General features: G+C 40.8%; 1 protein-coding gene across 1 annotated transcript; it reads left to right on the top strand.

Moving 5' to 3' along the window:
* Nucleotides 1–1982: 1982 nt before the first annotated feature.
* LOC127419615 (CCN family member 2-like) lies at nt 1983–10639 on the top strand. Its single transcript, XM_051661154.1, has 5 exons — nt 1983–2105; nt 5972–6188; nt 8580–8828; nt 9903–10123; nt 10355–10639. The coding sequence occupies exons 1-5, from the start codon at nt 2034–2036 to the stop codon at nt 10637–10639; spliced, it is 1044 nt and encodes a 347-aa protein (XP_051517114.1). The 5' UTR covers nt 1983–2033.
* The last annotated feature ends 1920 nt before the right edge of the window (nt 10640–12559 follow it).

Here is a 12559-nt window from a genome sequence, read left to right as displayed (position 1 = left end):
TTTGTTTCTCATGGTCTGAGAGTCCTTCAGGTGCCTTTTGGCAAACTCCAGGCAGGCCGTCATGTGCCTTTTACTGAGGAGTGGCTTACGTCTGGCCACTCTACCATACAGGCCTGATTGGTGGAGTGCTGCAGAGATGGTTGTTCTTCTGGAAGGTTCTCCTCTCTCCACAGAGAAATGCTGGAGCTCTGTCAGAGTGACCATCGGGTTCTTGGGACCTTCAATGCTGCAGACATTTTTCTGTACCCTTCCCCAGATCTGTGCCTTGATACAATCCTGTCTCAGAGGTCTACAGACAATTCCTTGGACTTCATGGATTGGTTTGTGCTCTGACATGCACTGTTAACTGTGGAACCTTATATAGACAGGTGTGTGCCTTTCCAAATCATGTCCAATCAACTGAATTTACCACAGGTGGACTCCAATCAAGTTGTAGAAACATCTCAAGGATGATCAGTGGAAACAGGATGCACCTGAGCTCAATTTAGAGTGTCATGGCAAAGGCTGTGAATACTTATGTACATGTGATTTTTTTTTTTCGTTTTTTATTTTTAATAAATTTGCAAAGATTTCAAACAAACTTCTTTCACGTTGTCATTATGGAGTATTGTTTGTAGAATTTTGAGGAAAATAATGAATTTAATCCATTTTGGAATAAGGCTGTAACATAACAAAATGTGGAAAAAGTGAAGCGCTATGAATACTTTCCGGATACACTGTATATATATATATATATATATATATATATATATATATATATATATATATATATAATTTTAATTTTAAGAATATTTTTAGGAGAATATCTCAGGTCTGTAGGGCTTCACAGTGCAGGTGAATGGGTACCAAAAGTTTGAAGCGCCAAAAGGACATAAAGGCCACATAAAAGTAATCCATATGACTACAGTGGTTAAATCCATGTCTTCAGAAGTGATATGATAAGTGTGTGTGAGGAACAGATCAATATTTATGTTATTTTTTTTTTTTTTTACTATAAATCTTCACTTTCACATTCTTCTTTTGTTTTTGGTGATTTACATTATTTTCCATGCATATCGCCCCCTACAGGGCAGGGAGGAAAATGTATGGTAAAAACTGACTGAAATATTGATCTGTTTCTCACCCACACTTATCTTATCACTTCTTAAGATATAGATTTAAACACTGGAGTCTTTTTGATTACTTTTATGCTGCCTTTGTGTGCATTTTGGAGCTTGAAAATTTTGGTCACCATTCACTTGCATTGTGAAGACCTACAGAACTGAAATATTCTTCTAGAATGTCATACACATCTGGGATGGCATCAGGGTGAATAAATGATGAGAGAATTTTCATTTTTGGGTGAACTATTCCTTTAACACAAGAACTAATGTGAGTGATCAGATCAGTCTGATTCGTAAACTAATCTTTCAGAAGGCTTCGGAAGACTTGAATATAGAGCATTAGTCAAATGGACCACTTTTATGATACTTTTGTAGCACTTTTAAGTCTGTTTTGAAGTTTGAAAGTTCAAGTCCCTGTAAATTGTAATTGCATGGAAAAAAGCAATCAATACATTATTCAAAATTTCTTCTTTTGTGTTCCATGGAAGAAAGAAAGTCCTATGGGTTTTGCATGACATGAAGGTGAGTAAATGATACCAAAATGTTAATTTTTTAGGTGAACGAATCCTTTTAAAAACGTTCACAGTTATCCAAACAAAGCCATCTCATTAGTACTTTTTTGGACATAGAAAACTTGGAAATGGTCAATAACAAGTCTATTATGTCTTCTTCTCATTCAAAAGTCCATGTTTTAATGGTTAACCTCTGCATGCCAGAGCAGAGGAGGGAAATAATTCCTGGTTGTGGAAATGGGCAACAGAGATGTGGAATTTGAAACATTTCTGATCTGGGTCCAGCCACTGTTTACCCTGCAGACAGGCTATGACATCAGAGGGGGGACTTTATAAAAGTGCATGTGCACAGAGCCAGGCAGTGAGCAAACAGTAACACAACTAGAAAATCACATTGTGGTGGAACACTTTGCAGAGCATGATGGAGAATATACAGAGAGATAGATACAAAATGATGGCATGGGCACTGCTGTTCTACCTAGGCTCACAGGTGAGAATTGCTTTTTCAGTTTGCATGCTTTGGTGAAGATATCTGACATTTTGAATCATTGATATTGGAAACATACCTGGTGGCTTGTCAGATCTATGTCCAACAGCTTTGAGGTTTGTTTGAAATTTGATGCCTTTAGAAGACATTTTTGTTAATAAATAGTAGAGTTTTATATTGATTGCCACGGATGTAATGACTCAATGGACTGTAATGACTGATGGAAGTGGTTAGTGGTAAGTGGTTTTTGTAAGAGGCATTTTCTTTGAGATTTCCCTCACTCAAAGTGACAGTAAACTAAGTTTTTCCAGCATAAACTGCACTCAATTGAACTTTAATGCTCATTTAAAGAGTGATCTGTTCTGTACAAATGGAAAACTGTTAATCTTAGAGAGAGGTTCACTTTCACTAATTTCCTCTTCCTCATGTTGTTCCAAACCCATATAACTTTTTTTTCTTCCACGGAACGGTCACGGAATTTGAGGAATGACCCAAGATGTAAGATGGCAATGAAGGGGTTTTAACTGAATAAACAAAGCAAATACAAACAAAAACTATCTCGAGCGGGGAAAATAATAATAACAAGACAAAAATAGAACTGAAAACAAACCGACGGGAAAATTGGAATAGACAGGAACAACTCGACCGGACTGGAGACAAAACAAAACGATATGGCAGGGAAGACAAGACAAAGGAGAGAATATATAGATAGAGGAAAGAAAGATTGGATACAGGTGCTGCCAATTATCATGAGCAGCGCGAATCAGCGCTAAAACAAGGATAAAATAAGACCAAAGAGGCAGGATCATGAGGACATAACAAAACTAGACAAAAGACTAGACAACCGGAAGGGAGGGTGGGGGAAACAGGTGGACAGCACAACATAAACACAGACCAGACAAGAAAAACATGAGTCCAAACAAAACAGACATGGTATAAGGTAAGGTCCAGGGCAGAACCAGCGGGACGGACCAGGATGGCGCCAACAGGAAGGACCAGGGTAGCGCAGGCGGGATGGACTCCAATGGGATGGACCAGGATAGTGTCGGCGGGACGGACCAGGGAGACACCGACAGGACAGACCAGGATAGCACCGGCAAGATGGACCAGGGAGGAGCCGGTGGGTCAGACCACTATGATGCCAGTAGGATGGACCAGGGTATAGCAGCTTGGCAGGGTTTGGCAGCTGGAATTGGCTTGGCTGCTGACCTAGTCGAGATGACTTGACCAGGTGGCTTGACTAGATGTAGTGGCTTGGCTAAGCATGTCAGCTTGACTGGGTGTGTCGGTTTGACTTAGTGTGACAGCATGACTAGGCGGGACAGCTTAAAAAGGAAAGATGACTTGGCGTGTTAGTGACAACTTGACTTGAAGTGATGACTTGACTTCACGGCACGGCTTGACGTATTGGTTTGACATGGCATGGTGGCTTGATTTGGCATAATGTTTTGACTTGGTGTGGTGGCTTGGCTAGGTGTGACTGCTTGATTAGGCATAGCGACTTGACTTGACATTGCAACTTGACAAGGTGTGTCAGATTGACTGGCATGATGGCTTGGCTTGACAGCTTGACTTGGCATGGCAGCTTGACTAGGTGGGACAGCTTGAATAGGTGAAATTATTTGACTTGGCATGACAGTGACAACTTGACTTGACAGCACGACTTGACTTGATGTGTTGGTTTAACTTGGCTTGGTGGCTTGATTTGTCGTGATGGTTTGGCTTGGTTTGACAGCTTGACTTGGCATGGCAGTTTGATTTGACTTGGCTGCTTGACTAGGCTGGACGGCTTGACTTGGCTTGGAGGCTTGGCTAGGTATAGCAGCGCGACTTGATGTGGTGACTTGACTTGACATAGCAACTTGACTAGGTGTGTCAGTTTGACTAGGCGTGATTGACCCAGGAGATAGCTTAAGGGAATGAGCTGGATCAGGTGTCTCTATGACGAGAGCAAGGACATGTGGCTCCAAGACAGGAGTGAGGACAGACGGTTCTAGGATGGGAGCGAGGACAGATGGTTCCAGGATGGGAGTGAGGACAGATGGCTCCAGGACGGGAGCGAGGACAGACAGCTCCAGGATGGGAGCTAGGACAGACGGCTCCAGGACGGGAGCGAAATCAGACAGGGAAAGGACCTCAGTGGCCGTGAGTGCTGGTAGCGGCAGGGAAACAGCCTTCATGGCCGTGGGCGCTGGCAGGGACAGGGGAATGGCCTCAGTGGCCGTGGGCGCTGGCAGCAGCAGGGGAACGGCCTCCGTGGACTTGAGCACTGGCAGCAACAGGGAAATGGCCTCAGTGGCCGTGGGTGCTGGCAGGGGAACGGCCACTGCCTCCTAGCAGTCGGCAATGGGAACGGCCGCTGCCTCTTTGCGGTCGGCAGGGGGAGTGGCCGCTGAAGGTGCTGGAATGGACTTGTTCGCCTCCTGGTGGTCAATAGTGGGGTCGGCGGGCCTTTTGGGATTTGGTGTTCCTCCCTCGTAGCAGACGTTCCATCTCTGCCAACTGGCAGAGGTGGTCCACCAAATCCCAAAAGGGCCAATGAAAAATCGGCCTCAGTTCATCTGGATGGATGGGCTTGTCCAGACCTGCCACAAAAATAAGCTTGAGGATGATCTCATCAACATCCCACCCGGAGGTCGCTCTGGCCAACTATTCAGCAAAAATGTTGACGGGGTGACTATGCTGGAAGCAGGCCAGGAGATCGGGCAACCTTTTATAGAGAAAAGGAAAATTGGATACAGGTGCTGCCAATAATTACGAGCAGCACGAATCAGCGCTGCCATGGCAACGCTGACTGCGCTGCTGAGCAGCACCTGTGAGAAACACGAGGGAAAGAGGGAAACACAGCACATGGGGCAGCCTGAGAGATGGGTGGAGGAAACTGTCACAATCCTGCCAAAACAAGAATAAAACGAGACCAAAGATGCAGGATCATCACAAGAACACAAAAGGAGATGTTGGGCCGAATGTTCGTCATTCACTTTCATTGTATGGAGAAAGAGCAGTTTCAACATATTTCAAAATTTCTTCTTTTGTGGTCTATGAAAGAAATAATACAGCTCTGAAACAACATGAGTGTGAGAAAATGATGACAGAATTTTCATTTGGGTGAACTATACCTTTAAGCTGGTTGGTTGGCCCTAGCATTGGCTTGTAATTGAAAGCATGTTTTTTATGTTTTCAGAGCCTGGGAATACTTACCGTAAGTAATTCACATGAGGGAAGACATTTTTACTTTTCTTCTTTTTGCTTCTCAAATATCCATATTGTCAAAATTAACCAAAGCAATATGTTTAAGGAAACAAGCAAAGTATAACTGTAATTTTTGATGACTGAATCAAGAATTTATTATTACATTTATTTGTGGAAATATAACCTTTCAAGATTTAGCTGCAGCTGTACATAATATCTATGCAGCAAACTATCAGAGATTTTTAGCTGTGTACTGTACTGTACTGTATGTACTGTAAAATCCATTGCAAGGTAAAGATATCCTGTTTAACAAGAAAGGGGGTCAGCTGGCAACCAGCTTAAATTACCGGTTAAAATAGCTGGTTACCAGTATAAGATCTACTACAATAACCAATGTAGCCATGATGGGAGACCAGCCAAAACCAGTTTGAAAGTGCTCAAATTATACCTTATACTGGAAACCAGCAATGGTTGTGACAGGTTGTGTCAGTAACAAACGAGTATTGCCCATATATACAAGTTAAGACCATCATGGAATTGGTCATAACTAGCCTATAAGCAGTTTCTAAGGATATCCTTGGGCATGTGAAAGGAATACGCTTGTTTTACCCTGAATTACCCTTACTGTAATGCTCTGGTGGTGACATTACACCATGCTTTGCCTGTATACTGTACAGGTGTGCTGTCAGCAGTGTGGTGGTCCATGCCAGTGCCAAGACTCTGTACCAGTGTGCCCAGAGGGAGTTCCTCTCATCCTTGATGGGTGCCAGTGCTGCCAGATGTGTGCCCGCCAGCAGGGCGAGGCCTGCAGTGAGATTTTGCTGTGTGACACTCAGCATGGCCTCCAATGTGACTACAGCGCCAGCTTCCCTGGTGACCAAGGGGAGTGTGTCAGTGAGTGTCAAGTGTTTTAAGAACCAAAGAACCATCTGTGGGAAAAAACTTGTGAGCTGCCTTACTAACTGTCTTACAAGGCTGCATCCTAATAAACACGGAACATACCAATAGAGGTTGATGTTAGCATATTGCTAAGCTAAAGGCAAGATAAATTTTCACAAGCATAAAAATGCAAATCACACAGAAATATTGGGTAAGGTAATACATTTTCAACTACAGTAATCTTAACCTTAATACTTTTCATTATTGAATGATGAATAGTTTAATTTTGTAATCAATATCTCTAGCCTCGTCTGCCATCTTGTCACAGTATATATGATATCTAAAGCCTAATTTGTACAATGGAAGAAGCCAGTTTTTTTCTTCTCCTGAACGGACAAAAGCACCTTACGCAAACGGATCCATACGTTTGGTCAACTCTCAGGCGGACGACACATCAGTAGGTAAGATGTCTCTGTCGTAACATAGTTTTTACAATAGCCTCGAAGAGGCGGGCTTCAGAGTTATCTATTTTGAACATTATACTAGTAACATAGCTAGCTTTAATATCCTCTGCTGGCATGCAGGTTTGAAAATAAAGAACGCCGCATCTAAACCACACCAAAGCCCTAACAAAAAATCGAGAGCTCTGAGTTGACAAACTGGCCGCAAACTTGCTGGAAATTTCCCACTCATAATTTTCAAATGCAAACGAGCTTGCGATTCACCTCAAATTTTTGCCACACGTTTTCAGCTCTTCACCATTAGTGGTGAACCTTCAGCAAACCTTTGGCAACAATGAAGTGTTTGCCACAAAGCTCGTTTGCATGTGAAAATAATGTGTGGTGAATGTGCGGCAAATTGATTTTTGTGGAGGAGTCAAGTCAGTCCACTTGATGGCCATCTTTGGAACACTCCCGGCAGCTATTTTCTATGTAAACAAGCGGCATGAAAGTACAGCTTCTATCTTCTTAAAATAGGGAAAGATCAAAATCTCCAAAACGGTTGGTCAAGATTACAATCAAAGAACAAATTTCAAATCAGCAGTAAAATCTCACAACAATAGTATAATACAGTACACTGTGCTTCTTTACCTCAGATCACACTAAAAACGTTATTTCCCCGGCTGGTCTAGCTAATGCGCATGCACATTCTGGAGTTGACTGACAGGTGATGTCTGCAACTAAAAGGCGATTAGCTCTTTTTCCTGTAAGGCTGGACTTCCTTTTCTACATCGCCATACTGGGCATTCCAATTTCTCCAATTCATTTTAATACATGTGCTCCGTCTCAGGCTTAACAGTCTTTGGCCACACCCACGATTCGTTTTAATGAATCATCAACAAACATTTGAAAGCCGTGGTCAGTGGTTCTCAGTGTGTGTTTACTTTCACACATTAAAAAAATGTATGACAATATGCACAAGAAACAATGTGCACAATTTCTTTTCCTCTGCCTTTTTCTCCTTAAGCCTTGTTTATACTTTCACCTGGCACTGCAACGAGCATATGCTTACTGTATGTGCAGCTCTCTGCGGCCCTGAGGCATTTATGAGCTGTCAGGTGTGCTCACTGCGCTGCACTTATGTAAACAAAAGCTTTGTCCCAAATTACGCACTTTACACTATGCACTCAGCCATGTAGTGTATGAATTTTACATAGTGTTGTATCATTCTAAATGGAACACTTGAAGTTTTTTTTCTACACGGAAGCATTAGTCGTTTAACAGCTGATGGAAGTGACATTTCAAATGCATGTGTTGTGTTGCCACTCAGTTTAACACTTATATCTAAAATAATGAAGATATTTTTGTTGCATTTTCAATGTAAACATAGTACTACTTACACTACAAAATTATGGGGGAACCACTGTCCTTGGTCAAGAATTTCAGGGATGTGTGCAAACAGGAGACATATAGAGAACACCTTAGCAGACCAAAACTGTTAGTGCATTTCATCATAAGTTTTAGGCAAACTAAAAAAATCTTGTTCGCCCTTTAAGTATAAATTAGCCTTCAAGAGGCTAATATTACGTGTCCTACCTTTTGGAAAAGCCTTTGCGTTGAGAGCAAGACTACAGTATGGTACCTTAAAATGCTGTCTCCATAGCTCACTCTGGTTTGGATCAGAGCACATAAAATACAAAGCCTATAAGGCCTATATCTAGAAGCAGAGTAAACAGAGCTTCTACACCAAACACTAACCATCCACAGCAAGCATGTATAAGAACATCAGAACATTCAGACCTTCTACATCCCAAAATCTACTGACATTTTATTATTCTGAATGCAGCCCACTCCGGTCAGTGTCTGACCTATTCACTCTCTCCAGTCTTAGGCATGGCTTTATGACTTCTTTATGGATATGAGTAGCTTCAGTGTACCATGTAATCAACTGATCCTTTGTTTTCAGGTCAGAAGGAACTGGGCTGTGAGTTTAAAGGAGTCTCTTACCAGGAAGGCCAGGTATTTCAGCCATCCTGTGTTATTCAATGTCGCTGTTTGGGTGGAGGGGTGACCTGTGTGCCTCTGTGCAAGGAAGATGTTCTCCTGCCCACCCCTGACTGCCCTCACCCTCGGCGGGTTCTGCCACCCGGAAAGTGCTGTAAGGAGTGGGTGTGTGAAAATATGGACAACACAGTGCTTCAGGATGCTCAAATCGGTACTTCATAAATCAAAACACAAAAATGACCACAAAAGGTGAAGTGTGCAATTTTTTCAATGTTAAATTAATATACAAAGACAGCTATAAGTAAGCCATCTGTAGACTGATTTCCACAACTAATGTGGAATGTGTCTAATGTGCCTGATTGGCACAACTAATGGTGTTGGGGGTGAGATTGTTTGTTGGATCAACCAATAGCAGATAATGGGAGTGTTCTGGAAACCTATATGAAAACAGTAAAATTTTTTGCAATTCTGTTCTGGGACACTAGTGGTGCAGAAATTACACACTTCACCTTTAAATAAAGGTTGCTGTTGTTCATGGCATATTATCGGTTTCTGTTGTTTTCCATGAGGCAAACTCAATTACTATCACTCGTCATGAATTTAACATCCTCTTTAGGAAAGAGATGGCTCAGATTTGCATATGTGTGTCCTACCGTGTTCATGGGATAATGCTTTCCACAAAGAGTTGGAATGAAAATCGCGTCACCACTTTTGGGATTTTTGGGTTTCTTATTCCCTATCTAAGAACTCTCAATTACATTCTAGTCTGAGGTCTTACATTGTGGGATTTTGACCATTTAACTGAAAAAGTCTTGCCCAGATGGAGTCCAAAAGCACAATACTGGCTTTTTCCAGAAGCCAACTTTCCATGACTCATAACAGGACTCATGTCTGTGTAATGCAACAATTAAACTCCAAAAAGCCAGACAGAGCATAACACCAGTGAGGAGGGGTTTCAAAAGCAATGTTACATCAACTGGAATGGTACATTTTGTTCGAAGTGCACAAAACACTGCCAACAAATGACTGAATATCAACTGTTATAGCTTTGAAGTACTGAAATTGTCCTGCACTAATGCATGCTTCAGGACTGAATCACATTTAGAAACACAACATTTTTCAATTACTTACATTTTTCTAATTATGAAAAGTTTTTTTTCAAAGAAAGATCTTTTTTAAGGTATGAAATAATTATTTGGTGGAAATTAAATTATATTCATTTTGAAATAAATCTATGTGCTGAAGTTTTATTTAATTGTCTTAATTGCTTTTGGGATGGTAACAGCTTCGAGAACTGACCAGTCACTGACTTCTCAGCTTGGACACCAAACCAGGCCCAGCTCAAACTGTATAAATCAGAGCTCTGAGTGGAGTGCTTGCTCACAAACCTGTGGGTCTGGGATATCCAAACGGGTGTCCAATCAAAATCCAGCCTGTCGCCTTGAGATGCAGATACGCATGTGTATGGTCCGAACCTGCCACCTTTTTCCCGTCAGAACCCCACAGGTGAGTCTCCAACTTTCCAATACTGTTATCAACTGCAGGATTCTTTAATGTTGACCATTCAAAGTATTACAGTAACCGATCCAGGGGTTTACAAACTGTCAAAGTATAAACTGGTCCATATCACACAGTATAAATGGGCCGGAAATATAAAGGCCTTGCAAGGAAATCATCATATTTGGGGTACTCTGCATTAAAAAGATGCTCTAATCAACCCTGGCTTCTGTGTTTTAGTTTTCAAAGAGGAAATGTCAACCCAGCTACAGGTCAGCAACCCCAGTGCGGCTTTTCCACCAGGGCTGCTATAGTATCCAGTTGTACAGACCCCGTTATTGTGGCCTATGTACAGACAACCGTTGTTGCACTCCTTACCACACTGGCACAGCACTGGTCACTTTCCGTTGCCCTGGAGGGAGACTGCTCAGTCAAGCTGTCATGACCATCAACTCCTGCATCTGCCATTACAACTGCCCCTATTCATCTACAGGGGCATATCGAGGAACAGCCTTCTGGGGTTAGAAACTCATATCTTGTCTAGTGACTGAGCCTTGTGTCCTAATCTTCGATTTAATAGCTTCATATTGGATGCTCTGGGCTTACCTCTTAACTTATTGAATGAAATCAACATATTAGTTCAAATTCACAAGAATCTGACTAAAGAAGATTTCATTCCACTCACCGAAAAATTTCTCTTCAACACAGAGCTCTAGTAGAATTAGGCCATTTGAGATTTGACAGCATGGATGCAAGGGTAACTTCCTATGACTGGACTGGCCAATTCTGGTATTTTTTGGAGCAGATTAAAGGATAGTTCCCCCAAAATTAAAATTCTCTCATCATTTACTCATCCTCATGACATCCTAGACGAGTATGACTTTCTTTCTTCTGCTGAAAACAAACAAGGATTTTTAGAAGAATATCTCTATTCCATTCAATGAAAATGAATTGTGGCCAGAACTTTGAATGACCAAAAAGCCCATAAAGGCAGCACAAAAGTAATCCATAAGATTCCAGTGGTTAAATCTAGATCTGATGAGAAACAGATCAATATTTTTAAGTCCTTTTTTACTATAAAATTCCCTGCGTAGTAAGTGGTGATTTGCGAATAACGCAAATCACCAAAAACAAAACAAGAATGTGGAAGTGAAAGTAAAAGTAAAAGTGGAGATTTATAGTTTAAAATGACTTAAATATTGAATTTCTCACCCACACCTATCATATCGCTTCTGAAGATATGGATTTAACCACTGGAGTTGTATGGATTTTGTTTCTGCTGCCTTTATATGCTTTTGGACTTTCAAAGTCCTGTCCACCATTCACTTGCAAAAATCTTATTAGTTATACACATCTGGGATAGCATGAGGGTGAGTAAATGATGAGATATTTTTCATTTTTGGGTGAACTATTCCTTTAAATAGTTTTCTATGAGAACTGCAAGAAATTTTACATTTATGTTGGGATTTTCCATATTCATTAAGTTTACACAATGGCAGCTGTTTTTTCTTGGAGTCCAAGAATACATTACTTACACATTTTGAAAAATATTGGCCAATTATGTTAGAGTATACCAATTAATCCTTTAACAGTTTTGTGCTTTGCTATGGACCTTTTTCACATTCCACGTTTTAAACACAGAAGTATATAAACTATCACGGGGTAAACTTCTATAGAAGTGAATGAGAGACCACAGCAAATATTATTTTTGTGTTCCCATTTGCCAGAACAGCAAAATAAAAAATCCACCATTACATTTTCACGCAGCTGTGTTTGAAACCCCGTCAGAGTAGTGACATTTTATTTATGCTAGGGTAATATAACACAAATAATAATGTTAAAAATGTACAACAAATAATTAAAAAGTTGAAAATATAAAAAAGTTAGATTTTCAGTGATAAATAAGGCAGAAACGTGTCATCACAGTCTGTGAAAATGGTCCAGTGGACAACAGCTGTGGTTTATGAATTCCATTCATTTTAGCAATGATGAAAGTGACATAAAAATGCTATAACTTACATGAGGTAACATTTTTTGATCAGCCTTTCCAAAAAGGGTGCACGTGAACTTCCTTTCAAGCGAATAAATTCTAAAGAGCTGAAACTACATGACAAGAAACACTTCAGGGATTGGTAAAGTGCTGTTTAGCCCCTGAATTTGGCTGGCTCTAGCTGTAGTGTTTAGCAATGTAATGCATAAAAAAAGAAAGAAAAAAGATTCACTGTACATATTTGTAAATACTTTTAATATATTTTCATAAATACTGTCTCCTTTTTTAGGATTCTCATAACAGAATGCTTCTAACATATGTAATTCAAGAACTGACTGTTCACATGCTGCCTAATATATCCCACCCCTTGACAGGTGCCAATGTAGAGATAATAAATGTTATTCACTTCACCTGTCAATGGTTTTAATGTTGTGACTGATCAGTATATAATGACA

This window comes from Myxocyprinus asiaticus, chromosome 29 (genome assembly GCF_019703515.2).
Source record: "Myxocyprinus asiaticus isolate MX2 ecotype Aquarium Trade chromosome 29, UBuf_Myxa_2, whole genome shotgun sequence".
NCBI classification, from domain to species: domain Eukaryota; kingdom Metazoa; phylum Chordata; class Actinopteri; order Cypriniformes; family Catostomidae; genus Myxocyprinus; species Myxocyprinus asiaticus.
The sequence above is the reverse complement of the archived record's forward strand: the minus strand, read 5'-3'. Positions and strand labels throughout refer to the sequence as shown.